Source organism: Carassius carassius, chromosome 32, assembly GCF_963082965.1.
Source record: "Carassius carassius chromosome 32, fCarCar2.1, whole genome shotgun sequence".
In the NCBI taxonomy this organism is placed as follows: Eukaryota; Metazoa; Chordata; class Actinopteri; order Cypriniformes; family Cyprinidae; genus Carassius; species Carassius carassius.
The window spans coordinates 29,277,839-29,296,030 of NC_081786.1; the positions used below are offsets into that span (position 1 = coordinate 29,277,839).

The 18,192-nt window shown below is 37.0% G+C and overlaps 3 protein-coding genes across 5 annotated transcripts in view; 2 read left to right on the plus strand and 1 right to left on the minus strand.

Moving 5' to 3' along the window:
* The window catches only part of LOC132113316 (heme transporter FLVCR2-like), a 49,864-nt gene extending 44,018 nt beyond the window's left edge, over nt 1-5,846 (plus strand). Inside the window, exons 6-10 of the mRNA XM_059521120.1 lie at nt 1,610-1,720; nt 2,531-2,636; nt 3,690-3,801; nt 4,120-4,184; nt 5,477-5,846. Coding sequence (XP_059377103.1) covers nt 1,610-1,720; nt 2,531-2,636; nt 3,690-3,801; nt 4,120-4,184; nt 5,477-5,530 — 448 coding nt within the window. The 3' untranslated portion in view covers nt 5,531-5,846. The remainder of the gene's footprint in view (nt 1-1,609; nt 1,721-2,530; nt 2,637-3,689; nt 3,802-4,119; nt 4,185-5,476) is intronic.
* Nucleotides 5,847-9,083: 3,237 nt separating this feature from the next.
* On the minus strand, nt 9,084-12,034 carry erg28 (ergosterol biosynthesis 28 homolog). The gene is made up of 5 exons (XM_059521121.1): nt 11,993-12,034; nt 11,238-11,377; nt 10,757-10,847; nt 10,356-10,474; nt 9,084-9,563 (listed from the first exon to the last, which is right to left on the minus strand). Exons 2-5 carry the CDS (start codon nt 11,368-11,370, stop codon nt 9,475-9,477), a joined length of 432 nt encoding a protein of 143 aa, XP_059377104.1. The 5' UTR covers nt 11,371-11,377; nt 11,993-12,034; the 3' UTR covers nt 9,084-9,474.
* Nucleotides 12,035-13,319: 1,285 nt separating this feature from the next.
* Nucleotides 13,320-18,192, plus strand: part of ttll5 (tubulin tyrosine ligase-like family, member 5) — a 153,623-nt gene continuing 148,750 nt past the window's right edge. For all 3 annotated transcript variants that reach the window (XR_009425082.1, XM_059520931.1, XM_059520932.1), the window contains exons 1-5: nt 13,320-13,467; nt 14,598-14,763; nt 16,448-16,554; nt 16,976-17,058; nt 17,518-17,624. Coding sequence is in view for 2 of the 3 variants with exons in the window: in XM_059520931.1 (XP_059376914.1) it covers nt 14,705-14,763; nt 16,448-16,554; nt 16,976-17,058; nt 17,518-17,624 (356 nt within the window). In the remaining variant the exon portion in view is untranslated. The remainder of the gene's footprint in view (nt 13,468-14,597; nt 14,764-16,447; nt 16,555-16,975; nt 17,059-17,517; nt 17,625-18,192) is intronic.

Below are 18,192 nucleotides of genomic sequence, written 5' to 3' on the forward strand. Positions count from 1 at the left end.
CTATGACAGGACAGGCCGGGAATTCTAGGCACCCTCTGTGGTCATAACAGAACAGGCAGGAAGGACCTGAAGTGAATAGCTCTGCCTCTGGAGGATCAGGATAAGGATCAGACACCGCCACCTCGGGAGAATCTGGAGCAGACAGTGCTACCTTGTGTGCAGACCAAACACTCATAATGGCAGTGGCCTTTTCCTGGGAGCACTGCAGATGGTTGGAAGGACCTCTGCGACCACCTGACGCAGATGTGCTGGAAACACAGAGCTTGAGTACACTGAGGCTGTGGGGATGCTGGCCACTCGTAGCGATCTAACCGGTGGGTCCCTCCCAGCAACAGCTTACCAACAACCAATGAAAATGACTGATGAAGACTGATTAAAACACTGTGCTATACACACAAAAATGGAAACTAAAAAGGAAACTAGACAAACCTGGCATTACAATCAAGGGGACCAATGAAACAAAAGGGCTATGAATGAACTACAAAAACAGGACCCTGGAAGTACAATTTAAAAGTTCAAACAAACTGAGAACATGTAACAAGCATGCATACAAAATGCAAAACACACTGTCTTTCTGTCTATCTTGCGCTCATATGGCTGAAGTTTCATGAGCTTGTCTGCCCAATCAGTCCTGCTTAATAATGGTAAATTAACTTAGCTTGTTGTACTTGAGGGAGCCCCCCTCCATGGATGAGTAATAACCCCCCCATGGATGTATGCTGTAGAGTAGGAGTAAAAAAAAGAGAAAGAAAAAAAATGGAGGAGGAGAAGGGGAGGCAGGTAGGGATGATTGTAGCTGGGACGGAGCAGTGACTTCAGCTTATATACGCTCGCACCAGTGATTGATAGAACTGAAAGATTAGGCTCCTTCCGAACCTATGTTTGGAACTTAATTGACTCTTGCTCAGGTAAAGTCAACAAACTGTCATCCTGGGTGAGACGGAAGAGACGGATAGATGCTAGGTCCATTGTATTTCTTGGTCTAGTAGTTTGTCATGGTGCAATCAGGCAAAGATAAGTCGATGTGGATCTAGTTAAAACCTAACACTTATTTAACAAAATACAACAAATAAAGAGAACCCACAAATGGTGAGAAACAACAAACTTAACAGCTTTACACACAACATGCAAAGACAATACCAAACAAGGAACTAAGGAAACTGAGGGCAGGTAAATACACAGGAAAACAGGGAGCTTAATAAGACACAGGTGAACATAATCAATCAACTGATGAGTAACTATAGAAACCAAGGGGGAAAAGACAGGGACTACACATAGGAACAGCAACCAAAACAGAACATAACTGATTTTATGTACATATATTTTATATACTTATAGTGCTGACACAATTTGAGTGCAGAAACAGATTTTTTTTTGAGAAAATGCCAAATACAAAAAGAAAAAGATTTAGGCATACCAAACCTAAATGATTGATTGATTACTTGACACATGCTTTTATTTCTGCACTTCTGTACCTTGTCCCATTGAATGTACGAAGATGTTTAAAGATTAAACCATCAAGTAAACATGTTCTGTGAATTACACTATTAATATTAGAGTGAATTACATATATTTTGGAAGGTTAACTTACTAATATTTGTCTTGCCAGGCAGACAACGCTCTCAGTGTATCTGCTGTCGTTTGTGGGGATGGTGATCTATGCTTTCACCCTGAACTTGGGTCAACTGTGGGTTGTGTTCCTCACATCAGGAGCACTCGGGTAAGATGCAGACAGTGACAAAAAACTTGCAGTGGACACAGAAGTGTTGTGACATTTAAGGCACACAGCGGATTCAGATGACATTAGGGGATTCCCTGGCACGTCGCAACAAAACTCTCCAAGTATAGAATTTCACATCAAAAGTCCATTTCATGCTTAGAGACCAAACATCTAATAATAAAATATAATAATTTATGGAAGATACTTTTGCCCCCAGTATGGTAGTTACAGCATCAACTAACTGAACTATGATTGCCAGCCAAATCTATAGCTCATGATTTCTACACAGACTGACCATAAAGAAATTTTGTGGATCAACATCTAATTGTAGTTCAATCATTACAACTTTTGGAATAGTTTCACTATGTTAACTGATATGACAATGGTGATTCACAGACATGCTGCTGTTACCATGTAAGGTATGCTGCTGCTGCATGGATATGTATACATAAATCCCGTTGCAGATCTAGACAGGTGGTGCTGGGGGAGGTGGAGGGTTTCAGAGGATCTCTAATGCCCTATAGGTTCAGCATACAGCCAAAACTGAACTTGACTATTTAAATATTGAGAATCAGAGTCCAAGCAGTTTGTGTTATTTAGTGTACAATGTGATTATTATAGTATATAGCAGATTGCATGTAAAAGACCTGTTAGCTTGCAACATCTAGCGTTTCATGAGAGAACTAGATGTGTGTTTTTTTATGTTTATGTGTGCTAATGGCTGACTGTTAAACTGTTTCCAGTATAGATGCATACAGTGCAGTAGTTTGGAACGGCTGATTCTTTAGTCTGTTCTGTCTTTGACCGCAGGTTCTTCATGACGGGTTATCTGCCACTCGGCTTTGAGTTTGCAGTGGAGCTCACATACCCAGAGTCAGAGGGAACATCTTCAGGACTGCTCAACTGCTCAGCTCAGGTCATGCATGTTCTCTGCACTTTAAGATATGAGGATGAGTCAAATCTAAAAAGACATTAAGGGGACCTGTTTCCACGACTTACAGTAAATAAATGCATGGTTGCAAATGCAAGTTTTAAATTCTAACGTATTGATTTAATTAAAACATCTGTTGACATAATATGTTTTTGATCAATACATCAACTTAATATTTAATATTTTCACTTATTCATTAAATATACATGGCATGCTAAATTAGTTATATTTAGCATGTGCTATACTAGCTGTTAATTTGAACTAAAGTAGATTAGTTGATTCCAGTGCCACAATTTAATACATTTGAAATCCCATACCTAAAAATAACTACTACAAAAATTGCCTTACTTTCTATCAAAAAGCAATTATTAGCAGTTTGAATAGGGTGGCCATACGCGCTGTTCATATGGGACACGTCCCGGCCAGGATTTTAATATTGCCTAAAACATTCAAAGCAGTTTTACCAATAACATGCAGGTATTGTATATAATAGACCAATCGTGGGGCTGCGCATGATAAGGTGAGATCTACAGGGAACGATCAAAGCAATGCATGCGCACGTGTTTTTTCGTTCATTTGATTTGAAGCATCACTGCACACCAAAAAAAGACATTAAAGTTGGCAGTGAAGCTTCAATTCAAATAAACGAACAAACACATAAGAGCGATTTCAAAAGCTCTCTATAGCTCTCATGAATGTCACACAACGATTGACCTGCACAGTGCAAACAGCCAAAACCTGGATATTTTAGGTAATATTAAAATCCTGGCCGGGACGTGTCCCGTATAAACGGCGCATATGGCCACCCTAAGTTTGAGGGAAAAGTCTTAACACTGAATAGTGAAAATTTGTTCCTAATCTAAAGTGATACTTAAAAATGTTTATACTATAAATGATTATGTTTCTCCAACTGCGTGTAACTTGTTGGTTGAACATAATTTTAGTAGCGCTTAAAAAGATATGGAGGTGTATAAAGATAACAGCATGTTTATGGTACATGACATACATGCATGCTCAGGATCTTTCTGTTGTATGCAGATGTTTGGAATTGCATTCACCATCATTCAAGGCAAAATCATCGATCACTTCAGCACACTGGCTGGAAACATCTTCCTCTGTGTGTTCCTCTTCATCGGCTCCATCATGACAGGTAGAAGCTCATCACATGACACTCATCATGTGACCACTAGATAACCGCTCCACTCATGGATAGAGCATAACTTCAGCATATTGTGTCACAGTGACACATACACACACACGCATAGTTTTATATAGTAATATGAACGTACCATGAAAGCTCAGACAGTAGAGCTTGCAACACCAAGGTCATGAGTTCGAGTTCCAGGAAATGCATGAATTGATGAAGTGTAAAGCTTGAATTAAAGCATGTATCAAATGCATAAATTAAATTTTAAAAGTATGTTGCTCCTAACTTCAGACTATCAGGTTGTGTCTCTCTGCCTCACAGCACTTATACAATCTGACCTGCGGCGACAGAAGGCCAACAGTCAACCTCAGACAAAGGTGATCGCTGTAAGTATGCTCTCCTCACCAGGCCTGGATCACGCTGGCTTAGAGTGACCATCCGTCCGTTCTCGGGAAGAAGAAAATCTTCTCTGGGTTCAAAATGACCGATGAACATAAGATGAGGATATGCTGGTTTTCTTCTATTGAGAGAATGAAATTTTTGTTGGTCTAAAACATCTGATGCTGTGATGCTCATCTGAGTGTTCAAAAGTAATCAGATGTTAACATAAAAGTCATGTTTGTTCTAAGTGAGAGTGTACAGTACTTTACGAGCATCACTGAACATTGGTTGTTTGTGAAAGTTAAAATATGAATGAAAAATAGCAGGCTGTCAAAGTCTGTGATATGAGTTTAAAATTTTCAGTTAGCAGTAATTTAAGCAATGATTTATAGCAGGATTTGTTGTTCCTTTCAGTGGTTGGAAATTACTCATGTTATGATAAAGAATAACACACAGTTAAATTATTCTGTCCAGCTAAACCTAGCCAGTTTCTTTAAAGGTGACCCACAGATCACTGAGGTCTGGAATAGAGTGTCAAATACAGGAAACAGGTAGAAATTCAATAACAAAATAGAAGAACAACAGAAGAACAACAGAAGAATGAGTGCAAACAGATGATCAGATTGGATATATATATGGGCAATATATATATATATATATATATAAAAACACAGTGAGGCCATCTAGTGGATAAGAGCTCAAGGCTGGTGACAAGGATCCAGAATATCCCATGATCATTTGTGTAAACCTTTCAGTCGCCCAGTTACTGTAGTTGTCCTTCAGTCCAGTGAAGGTTTCTGCAAATCTTGATCATCCTAGAGATGTGTGTCTGTGAATAAGCATGTCATAGATATGATTCTAAACAGATAGGAACTGTATTCACATGCATACAGTAGAGTTGCATAAAAAGATATACTATCTACTCAAAAATCTGCACAAAATGTGGTTGTACATTGAGTGCATATACACACAGTATAGCAAATCTCAAAATATAAACTATATCATTGCCCAGGTCTAAAATGATAACTTTGACTATAAGGCATGAAGATTTTAAGATATTATGAGCTGCTTAAAAAAAAAAAGTCTTGTGAAAGGCACTTTACAAATACATTTGACTTTACTATTTCTATCTGTTATGTTTTTTGGTTTATTTGTACAATTGTAGATTTCTACAGTTTCTCTCTGCATTAAGTGCATTTTGTTGATGTTAATGTCAAAATTATTATAGTCCCTTTCTGAGGAACAGTAGTGAATGTGAACGGATGCTTGATTTCTCTTGTTTGTTTCTTCTGTTCAGGACTTACCCGTACATCCTCAAGATGGAAATTCATTAAAAGAGATGAGGATGTAAAGATGGAAACCACTGGAATCACACTCTCGAAGAGCATCACAACTCCATGTGAACCATCTTTACACAGACCATATCTGAACAATAACAGCTCACTTTACAAACCTGATTCCAAAAAAGTTGGGACACTGTACAAATTGTGAATAAAAACAGAATTCAATGATGTGGAAATTTCAAATTTCAATATTTTATTCAGAATACAACATAGATGACATATCAAATGTTTAAACTGAGAAAATGTATCATTTTAAGGGAAAAATAAGTTGGTTTTAAACTTCACAGCCTCAACACATCTCAAAAAAAGTTGGGACGAGGCCATGTTTACCACTGTGTGGCATCCCCTCTTCTTTTTCTAACAGTCTGCAAACGTCTGGGGACTGAGGAGACAAGTTGCTCAAGTTAAGGAATAGGAATGTTGTCCCATTCTTGTCTAATACAGGCTTCTAGTTGCTAAACTCTCTTAGGTCTTTGTCACATCTTCCTCTTTATGATGCGCCAAATGTTTTCTATGGGTGAAAGATCTGGACTGCAGGCTGACCATTTCAGTACCCAGATCCTCCTTCTACGCAGCCATGATGTTGTAATTGATGCAGTATGTGGTCTGGCATTGTCATGTTGGAAAATGCAAAGTCTTCTCTGAAAGAGACGACGTCTGGATGGGAGTATATGTTGTTCTAGAACTTGGATATACCTTTCAGCATTGATGGTGCCTTTCCAGATGTGTAAGCTGCCCATGCCACACACACTCATGCAACCCCATACCATCAGAGATTTACATTTTACATTTATTCATTTAGCTGACACTTTTATCTAAAGCGACTTACAATTGCTATATATGTCAGAGGTCGCACACCTCTGGAGCAACTAGGGGTTAAGTGTCTTGCTCAGGGACACATTGCTGTCTCACAGTGGATTCGAACCCGGGTCTCTCACACCAAAGGCATGTGTCTTATCCACTGCGCCAACACCACCCCCGAGATGCAGGCTTCTGAACTGAGCGCTGATAACAACTTGGGTGGTCCTTGTCCTCTTTAGTCCGGATGACATGGGGTCCCAGTTTTCCAAAAAGAACTTCAAATTTTGATTCGTCTGACCACAGAACAGTTTTCTACTTTGCCACAGTCCATGTTAAATTACCCTTGGCCCAGAGAAAACGCCTGCACTTCTGGATCATGTTTCGATATGGCTTTTTTTTTTGACCTATAGAGTTTTAGCCGGCAACGGTGAATGACACGGTGGATTGTGTTTACCGACAATGTTTTCTGGAAGTATTCCCAAGTTGTGATATCCATTACAGTTGCATTCCTGTATGTGATGCAGTGCCGTCTAAGGGCCGAAGATCACTGGTATCCAGTATGGTTTTCAGGCCTTAACCCTTTGGCAAGGAGATTGTTCCAGATTATCTGAATCTTTGGATGATATTATGTACTGTAGATGATGATAACTTCAAACTCTTTGCAATTTTCCTCTGAGAAACTCCTTTCTGATATTGCTCCACTACTGTTCACCGCAGCATTGGGGGAATTGGTGATCCTCTGCCCATCTTGACTTCTGAGAGACACTGCCACTCTGAGAGGCTCGTTTTATACCCAATCATGTTGCCAATTGACCTAATAAATTGCAAATCTAATAAATCCTTATATGTATTTTTAACTTTTCCGGCCTCTTATTGCTACCTGTCCCAACTTTTTTGGAATGTGTAGCTCTTATGAAATCCAAAATGAGCCAATATTTGGCATGACATTTCAAAATGTCCCACTTTCAACATTTGATATGTTATCTATATTCTATTGTGATTAAAATATAAGTTTATGAGAATTGTAAATTATTCCATTCCTTTTTTACTCACAATTTGTACAGTGTCCCAACTTTTTTGGAATCGGGTTTGTACATATTCAAGCACAACCGAAAGTATGTTTTCTAACTTACTTAAATTAACTTTATCCTGTTGTTGTTCCTTCAGTATGTAAACGAACAATAGTTAATGCTCATTACCGAGCTCCCACATCATAATCTTCAGTGGGAGTCATTCGTGAAACAAAAGCACAAAATATTGCAGGCCGTTGCATTCAATTCACACAAATATGGATTTATGAACAATTCCCATGAACTGCTCGTGTTGCATGTTGTAATGTGAATTTTTCACACCTTATGTGTATCATGATGATTGCACTATGGTTCGTTAGAGCTGACCTAAACTAAATATTTTTAGCAGTACATGTACCAATCTAGTATAATTTAGTAAACGACTCTATATCTGATTCAGGAGATCTGGCTCTGCGTTCAGGTGAGCTGGATGTTGATGCTCTATTATTATGGAAGGACAAAGTCCTTGCACTGAAACCATCAACTCAATACATGATGCTTTAAATGTGTGATCGCCTTGTGATCAATAGAGATGATACTCTCATCTTATTTAATGCAATACTAACACCACGGTGCAGAACACAGGAAATTAGAAAATCATTTATTTTGTGAGCATCTGTGATGGTTTCTGTGTGTTGTAGTGTGTAGTGTTATGTGTGATTGATTACACTGAAGGAAATCTGAGATGTTCTCTTACTCATGATGGACTGCTGATTCCAGAAACTGTATCTGTTTTGCTGAAGGAAAGAAGAAGTTGAAGAAGTGTCACATTATTACAACTTTTAGTTCAATTCTCAGCCCCTTTCATGCGTATGTGATTATTTGATGCCTAATCCTGATTTTGAGGTCAGAATTATGGACAGAAGAAAATGCAAACACAAGTCTTTTACTGCATCGCTAGAACATTACAGACTTTGCAGGAAAAAAGAAAATATTCATAAATGTGTTTATGTGAAGTTTAAGAGATTAAATGGAGAGTTTGAACATGTTTTTCCACTCCTTTGCAGACTCCAATTTGAAAGATAGATTTTACTTTTTTATCCTTTATTTAGCAAATACTAAGTCTGTGGAAGTAGTCCTGTGTACTGTTATTGTTTGTATAGAAACATTTTGTATATAATCTAGGAATTGTTGGTGTTGTAAATTAAATCTGACATTCAGTAATAAAGTGATAACTAGAGGCTAAACTGTAAAAGAGTGATTTAGACTATTCCACATGTCAGAGATATGACCAGAAATAAACATTCATGAACAGCACTTATTAAAACCCTTTTGGCTTGACATTCATTATTTATTCATTATTTCCGTCACTGCACCATCCTTCAAAAACAGTAGTGCCCAAACTTTTCAATACAAAGACTCAGAAATCAACATTGATTGATATTTAAAAAATGTAAATACTAGTGCTGTCAAACAATTAAAATCACATCCAAAATAAACATTTTTGTTTACATGTGTGTACTGTGCATATTTATCTTGTATATATAAATATGCACACATGCATGTATATATTTTTAAAAGTTTATTTTATTAGATAATTTATACAAATATAAATATATTTTAAAATATATGGTGTATGTATGTGTCTTTATATATATATAGACATAATTAATATACAAGGTACACGCATATATTATGTAAACAAAAACTTTATTTTGGATGTGATTTTAATCGTTTGACAACTGCAACAAATACACAAAAAAACAAAACATCAATATATTTTTTATTTTTTACCAAAAATCTATTATATTGTTTCTGCACTTCAATTTAGCAACAAAACAAGAAGTTAAAACAAAAATATCAATTAGAAAGGAAGATATTCTTGGATGGCAGGCTTCAGTGGACCTGGCTCGTGCATCTCAGCTAAAAACAACACAAAAGTACCGACACTGTAACTGCTTTCGGACAATTAAACTTCAAATATCCATATAAAATGATTATTGTTTGAATATTACACAGATTCTAAAGCAGTGAAAATGTAGTTTGGGCCTCATATGTTTTGCTATGAGGACAAGCATGTAAACCAGTGAGCCATCAGAAAACACTGTTCCCATCACAAGCGTCCCGCGCCGAAGTACCACTCAGTTCCTCTTCTTCTGACGAGCTCCCACTGCTTCCTGAGGCTCAGCCATACACTGGAAGCCAACTAACATGCCCACGATAGAGAAACCTACAAACACAAACGCTGATCAATCCAACAACAGAACTGATGATACAGACTTGTTCCACTACATTCCTCTCAAATATGGAGCATGTATTTGAAGGTTTCAGATAAAATCCACCTCCATGCTGTATATTTGTGTATGCAGGTGTTCAAAAAGTTAGCAATAACTGATTCTTTTAATTTTTCAAAGAAGCCTTTTCTGCTCATCAAGGCTGCATTTATTTGATCAAAATTACAGTTTATTTGTGAAATATTATTGCAATTTAAAACAGCTGTTTTCTTTATGAATCTCTGTTAAAGTGTAATTTATTTCTGTGATGCTCCGCTGTATTTTCAGCATCATTCCTCCAGTCTTCAGTGTCACATGATCTTCAGAAATCAGAATAATATGATGATTTACTGCTCAAGAAACATTTCTGATTATAATCAATGTTGAACACAGTTATTTTTGTTGAAAATGTGATGCATTTTATTTTTCAGGATTCACAGATGAATAGAAAGTTCAAAAGAACAGCATTTATTAGAAACAGAAATCTCTTCCAACATTATAAATGTCTTTACTGTCACTTCTGATCAATTTAATGCATCTTTGCTGGATAAAAGTATTAATTTCTTTCTTACCCCATAAAGTTTGAATGGTAGTACATCATGGTTTCCAAAACATGACACCGTATTTTTAACACTGATAATAATAAGAAATATTTCTTGAGCAGCAAATCATTTTACAATAGGGTTAGTGTAATTTAATGTTCACTCATCACCTAATAGACGTTACAGAAATAGGAGTAGATCACTCACTGGCTACAATCAGAGGTGCCATGACTCCAATGGTCAGAGGAGCTGTTTTATAGATAAATGCTTCGGACAGGAAGTGACCGAGCGCCAGAACAAATGTCCACAGGGTGATATGATAAAGCCTGGAATGAGGGCGAGAAAGAGACGTTCAGTCCACACACACACACACACACACACACACACACGCACACACACGCACGCACGCACACACACACACACGCACGCACGCACGCACGCACGCACGCACGCACGCACGCACGCACGCACGCACGCACGCACGCACGCACGCACGCACACACACACACACACACACACACACACACACACACACACACACGCACACACACACACACACACACACACACGCACACACACACACACACACACACACACAGGATCCTCACGTTCTGTTCTGAATGTCTATGGCACAGGCACAGCGGATGATGGAGGACAGGAGGGTCCATATGCCAAAGGTTCTCGCCTGAAGACCATTCACTAGAGAGGAACACATCAGGACATTTAACATCTAAAATGACTTCACTCTGGCTCAAAACGTGTACAACTGATAATATTCTTTAACTATCTGCTTATATTGATTTTTGCTACACTAGAATGTACAAATGTATCAGTAAAAACGATGGTGTTGAGACATACAGTATTCTAATACATGTACTTGTGTCTAAATATAGAGAGAAAATAAACTCCATTGTCTTCATTTGTAAGTCACTTTGGATAAAAACATCTGCTAAAATGTGAGTGTAAATACTTTTGTGTTCATAGACAGTACACGGAGTAAATAACAGTAATGTTTATCTGTTAAGTGATGATGTTAGTTAATGAGTCAGTAAAGAATAAAGGTGATGTTGATGAAGCGCAGGTCTTGACCATAATCAGGAGTTCCTGTGTAGAGCTTCTGGGACAGGAAGCTGTGATCTCTGAAGCTCTGCACTGTGTTTCCCACCGCAATCACAGACACCATGAGCAGCCAGCTCCTTAGAACATTCAGGAAGCGACTCATCCTTCACCTGAGGAGATCAACACCTGAGATCAGCTCGTAGTACTCTGAGATACACCATACTGAATGACCGTGATGTGCAAAGAACATGGTACTCTGGTGCTTCTCTGTCAGTCATAAACTGTTTGGATCATCAGTACACATATGGACCACAAAACCAGACATAAGGGTCTTTTTGTTTTTAAATGAGATGTATACACCATCTAAAAGCTGAATAAATAAGCTATACATTAATGTATGGATTATTTGCTAGGATAGGACAAAATTTGGCCAAGATACAATAACCGATATTTGAACAACTAGAATCTGAGGATGCAATAAAATAAATTAAAAATATTAAATTCGCCTTTAAAATTGTCCAAAATAATTCTTAGCAATGCATATTACTAATCAAAAATAGGAAATTTACAAAATATCTTCATGGAACAAGATCTTTACGTTATATCCGAGTGATCCGAATCCGAATTGGCATTAAAGTAAAATCGATCATTTTGACCCATTCAATGTATCATACCCGGGCTACTTAAAAAAATAAAAATACCCGGGCTACTTATGACTGGATTTGTGCTGCTGAGTCACATGTTATCACATATACGACAGTGTTTATTAGATACTTAATTCTTACCTTGTGTGTCTGGTCCAATCCGTTCATGTACTGTGTAACTAATGCCGCGTTCAAGGCAACCCGTAACCCGTGTTTTTCCAACCTTCTACCCGTGAAACTGCACTGGAACAGCAGTCAAACCCGTGACTTCCCACCCGTGAACTCGTACTAGATAGATGTACTCCGAGTTGCGAACTCTGACGTCACATAGCCTGTGAAACAACAATGGCAGCCTCTTTGGATAATATTGCCTATTGATGCAGTGTTTACGCAAGTGGTGCACGTTAAAAAAACGATTTTAGGACAATATAACATTGCAATAAAATTAATAATCTAGCTACAATTGCTTGCGCTCAGGAAGTTTGGCGTGACTTGCCTGGAACGCTATAAAGTCGTGAGTCGTGGTTTGAAATCGTGATTTACGGGCTCAAAAACCTGCCTGGAAGTAGTCGCAAACATCAGCGGCGTGATTGATCTCCGTTTCAAACCGCTTCAAGTTCACAACATTGAACCAAGAACACAACATGCACATGAACGCGGTCCAATCAGAAACAGCGGAAGACGGTTGCGTCACGTCGTACCAGCACCCCATTGGATAGTTTGGGGCCAGTCTTTTAAAAGACCGCCCACTTCTAGAAGCTCGCACCAATCGCTGGCCGAAACGCATCTGACGATTTCTAAAGGAGTGTCATGTAGGAGAGTTTTAATACAGTCTATGGTTTTAACTCGAGATTTGTAATTTCAATGAACGACATAATTATACATTTATTTTATTAGCAAAATACAATATACACGAGAAGAATTGGGCTCATTGTAAACCAAAATTCTCACGTTTTATAAATGACTTTAAATTACATTACATTACATTTAGTCATTTAGCAGACGCTTTTATCCAAAGCGACTTACAAATGAGCACAGTGGAAGGACAATGGAATGAGGACAATTAAATTACATTTAATTTACAATTAAAAGTACATCGCTTTTTTTCTTTTCTTTTCTTATCCGACAGCTAATGTTAATATATTAATGTGAAAATGTAATAGCTATTGTCCTTGTGGCATTTAATAATAATAATAATAATTAAAAAAAATATTCATTTAGTCTAAGGTCTAAGCTCTATGGATTTGACATTAGTTGTTAGAGATCAAAAACGTTTTTCAGTTTTTCCGAGTTTTAAAAAAAAAAAATAGGAGTCATCGTATTTTATTATGAGTGAGTGACGTAATTAAGCTGCTGAATGAAAGGGAGCGCTGTCAGTCTTGTAATGTTGCATTAAAACATTTCTCTTTTGTAAAATATCGCCCGTTACTCAAGTTCAAACGTGTAACAGACTCGACGCATGCGCACTCGGCCGCAGCGCCGTTATGTTCCGCGCATGCACACATCGGTAGCTGTCAGCTGGTGGTTGTTATAGTAACAGGCGTCCGGAGTTGAGCGCCGGTGTGGTTATGAAGCTAACAGTTAATAATCACACCCAACCTTAAGATCACAAACAGGTATGTTTCTAATTACATTAGTGTCAAACTCACTGTCTAATGTGCTGTGTTAGACGTTCACACGCTTAACGTTACTCATTATATCACAGTCTGGTTAGCTCGGCTAGCTAACAGCTAACGCTACTGAACACTCTTCAGTCACAACAGCTAGCAATAATCACATCTTTGCGATATTATATTTATAATACTACACTGGTAGAAGGTATTTTCAGTCGTTGTAGACTGTGGTAATTGACAAAATATTAGACGAAGTAGTAATTCATAAAAAGACTAATACATGTATATTTATAAACTTGAAATGTATTCAGACACCTTCAACAGTTCTCACATTATCTCAGTTTATTAGTTATAGTTTAGAAAATGGTAATAAAATTTGACAAGAACTCAAGAGTTGAACTGTGTCAGAACAGATTAGTCTTGATAATGTCAGATAACTTTGATAGAAAGGTTTCTTTTGGATTCGGTTGCTGTTCAATTTAAGAATTAGATGAACACGATTAGATGATAGAAGTTTATCTCGAATAATTACCAAGCAATGCTTCATTATGATCAGTCTATGGTCGCATTAGCAATAATAAAAAGAAGCACTTCAGCAAAACATACTCAGGTCAAAGTGTCCGAATCATTTTTGGTCTCAAGTTTGATCAGTTTTACTGCTAGTGCACTGTATGATGAAGTTTTGTGATTAATATGTCTCTTTATGTCTCTTTATGTAACTTTATCTTGCTATCCTTGATTACATAAAACAAACTACAGTGTCCTGCATTAGCTAATAAAAAATGTCAACAATTATATCTTCTGTCTGAATAATTTTAAACAGTTTAACTGTATATGTAATGTATTATGAAAGATTTATGGTTTAAACTTTGTAATTACATATTTAGTTAACTTATTATTGTTACATTCATTTATTACTGTCTTTCTAAACTAGCGTCCTTTAATTTATGTTATTTTTATTTTATTCTGCACTACTGATGATTTTTGCACAAATGTTGTTTTACTTAATTTTTACTGTTTTTGCATGATTCCTCATCCCACACAAAGCAATTTAAAATTTGTATTGTTTGATATTCATAAATCACAGTAAAGCTGTAATTGTATGACAATTACAAGATCTCATTGTTTTTCAGATGAGTTAAGTAGATTGGAGATGAGCGCTGTCACCCACACATTGTGCTAACACACACACACACACACACACACACACACACACACACACACACACACACACACAGAGATGCCAGCCGTGAGAGAACATAAGGACGAATCCGAGTCATCGTCCGAAGATGAGCCGGAGTAAGTGTCTTTTACTAAAGTAGAATGCTTAAGAGTATTGATCATGGAGATTACATTCAGTTAATCAGCAGCAGGACTAGTCACGTTACCATCATTACACACACAACTACAGCAAGCACCAGGCGCTGCATACAGACTGATTTCATGATTTCTCAGAGCTTATCGTGACTAAATATAGACCAGTCAGCTCTTAAATAGCAGCAGCTGCTCCTCAAATAGTCTAGACGTTCTGCACGTCTGTTTTCAGCAGCACAGATCAATTCAGCCTCCCTGTGAAGTTTTTAACAGACAACCATGAATGTTTCACACAGTGACAAAAATGACAAAGGCCAGTGGTCTGTGACGATCCAATACTTTTTTCTATACCAGCTGCTGGCTATGAATCTAATTACCCACATTCTCAAGACATAGTAGTGCCATTAAGAAGATTGCAAATGATGGGCTGTTTTTCAAAAGCTGTAGATCTTCAAGTGCTCTGGAGTATTTGTGTAGTGACCAGTATACTGTAAAAAAAGACAGAATTAGTCTAAACTTAATAAAACCTATTTAATAATATGCATTTTATAATGTGAATTTAATATCAGGATGATTTTTGTAATAGTTTTCAATTGAGCAAAAACTCGCAGAGTTCATGAATTAACTTGAATTATTTAACAAAATAATAATTAGTATCAAATTGTACAGTTACTGTAAATCCAACCTTACTCGAATGTACTAAATACCTAGTCTCAACTGCTTGGTTGCCTGTATTGTTGCAAAATGTAACTATATTATTGCACAGTTTTAATCGGATCAATGCAAAAATAATAATAATAAGTGCATCGAATAAAATACATTTCAAATGAAAAAAGTTACATTTCAGAATGACATTTCAACATTTTATGAATGTTAAGTGCTTTTTTGAGGGGAAATGCTCATAAAAAGGGTGCAAATATTCTTTCTCAACTCTCTAAAGAGCTGTGTCTGTTTGTGTCTTCAACTGGTTTAGACTGTCACACTATTACATGCACAAGATTGGTCTTGTTATGTCAGGATGAAACCCACTCAGTGAGAAGTCAGTCTTTTATTGAGATTTGTTCTGCTATATAGTCTGGATGATTGGACATGAGCTGATAATGATTACATGCCTGCTCACAGCCTGTCTTGTCTTGCTGTCATGTGTGATGGATGGACGTATACCAGAGTATCATCTTATCTCTGTTCACTTTTATCACTTCAGCGTCTCATATTGCTCAGGCTTTTATCAGAGCTGCTCTTTTTCCTGTAAAATATTTTAATCTTTGCATCTCTTTGTCACAGCTGTGTAATACAGTTAGTTGTGCATTGTTTTACTTACTACCGCTTGCCTTCAGTGTTGTGTGATTATACCAAACACTGTATTTTACCAAGATGGTTCACTTACATAACTACGAATGGGGAAAAAAAGCAAAAAAAGCAAAATTTACATTGTGCAATATAGCAGCTCTAGTAAAAGAAAGTCCTGCCTTCTAAAGAGCCAATCACCAATTGGCAAAGTCATTGCTGTTAGAAGTGAAATAAATTTGAGTGTAAGAAACTGTACATTAATGAGATGCTGTTTTGGCATGCGTTTTGACAGTATGGCCGGCGAGAGAACTGACTTTGGTAATATCTCAATGTCATGTAAATAGCAGATCTCTCTTTGCGCTAACACATGTTGTGATAGGAAACTTCCGTGCATTGCCTGGAGTGGCGTCAGCAAGAGGATTCCCGTGCTGCTCTTCTGTGCAGAAGCCATTGTGTCCAAAGATGTGGCCATCCGCTCTGTTGGAGGTACAGACACTGAGAACTCGTGTGCTTGATACAGAAGAATTGATTCAATTACAGATCAAATTAATTCTGCACAGATTCACAACAGAGAAATCTAATCAGTAATTACATCAGTACTGTCAAAACAAAACCATAAAACACACACACACAAATACACACACACACATTCTATTTAATACATATATTGTTTATATAGACAACGAGATGAAAGTTTTGACATTATTCTTGTATAGTAATTCTTATCTTATTGAACCCACAAAATATTTACTTCTTTCTAGTGACAAATAATTGTGTATATATAAATAGCATGTCTTGTGTTATTTAATATCTAGAGTCATGTTAGCTGCGTGGTATTGTAGTGGGACCTCAGTTCTTGAAGTTGTAATTCTGGTGGGTTTTTCTTACTTTTTTTTTTTTTAAATAGAAAAATATAACTTGGCCTTCAAGATTGTGCGTACGGAGAGCCGTCTTGTTCGTGGCATACTGGTCAATCACGGATTCCACGAGGTAGAGCACAGACACTCTTTGAAATAAAGTGCTAGCATACACTGTTTGCTGACAGACTTAATGCAATGGAGGAGTTTCATCTTGTGTATAGAAATTATTATTTTGCATTTGATATAGTTTTTTATAAAACCGTAATTCAAGAAAAAAAAGAGGTTTAAAATAATATCTGATAAGACTTATGGTTAATGTGGCACACTGAAAATTAAAGTTGAAGTCAAGTGCATTGCATTATGGGATTCCACACAGTGCACTTGTACATTGGCACAGTTCTTTTAGAAACACAAATATCAAGCCTTCAAGCTACAATTCAGCTTCTTCAGGATAAGCTGTGATACAGTGGTTAGTGTTTATGAAAGAGGCCCAATACAATAATGTAATAGCAATGAAAATAACTGAAACAGTTCTGGGACTCTACAGCATCTTTTTAATTTCTGACATTACGAATGTTTTTATGTTTAGGTGCACCCAAATAGCAATGACTTTAACCTGATGTGGACCGGCTCACACCTGAAGCCATATCTTCTGCGCTCTCTGCAGGATTTCCAGAAAGTCAACCACTTTCCCAGGTGAGTCTGTCCTGCTGTCTGCATAGGCAGCTTCCTTCGGACTTTATCTCCATGAGACAGACAATGGCATGTTGATAAGCTTTATGCTGATAAGCATAAAGGTAATCATCACTAGGGCTGGTTAGCTGTTAAATTGGGCATAAGGGGGTTTTTATTATCAACTTTTAAACAATTTAATTGTGTCTTCTCTAATTCGTTGTTGAAATATTTTAAATTGTGGCTGTAATAAGAAACTTTTTCCATGAATTTATTCAAACATACATTAAATGAGACATCTGTAACAGATAATGTAATATAGTACATCTGTTTAGTTGAAACAAGTTTATGGTCATTGAATACTTTTTATGAGGTAATATTAAATTACAGTGTTTACAGTTGTTTTATTGATACTTTCTGCGTTTGAAAGACTGATTGATTACATAAAACATGATACATTTCAGTAGGGCTGGGCGATTTGCCAAAAAAATTATTGCGATTAACTTTTTTCATACCATTCGATAATCGTTAATTATCACGATAAATGTCAAATCTTTTTCTTTCAGGTTTAAAGGCAGATTTTTGCTGCAAA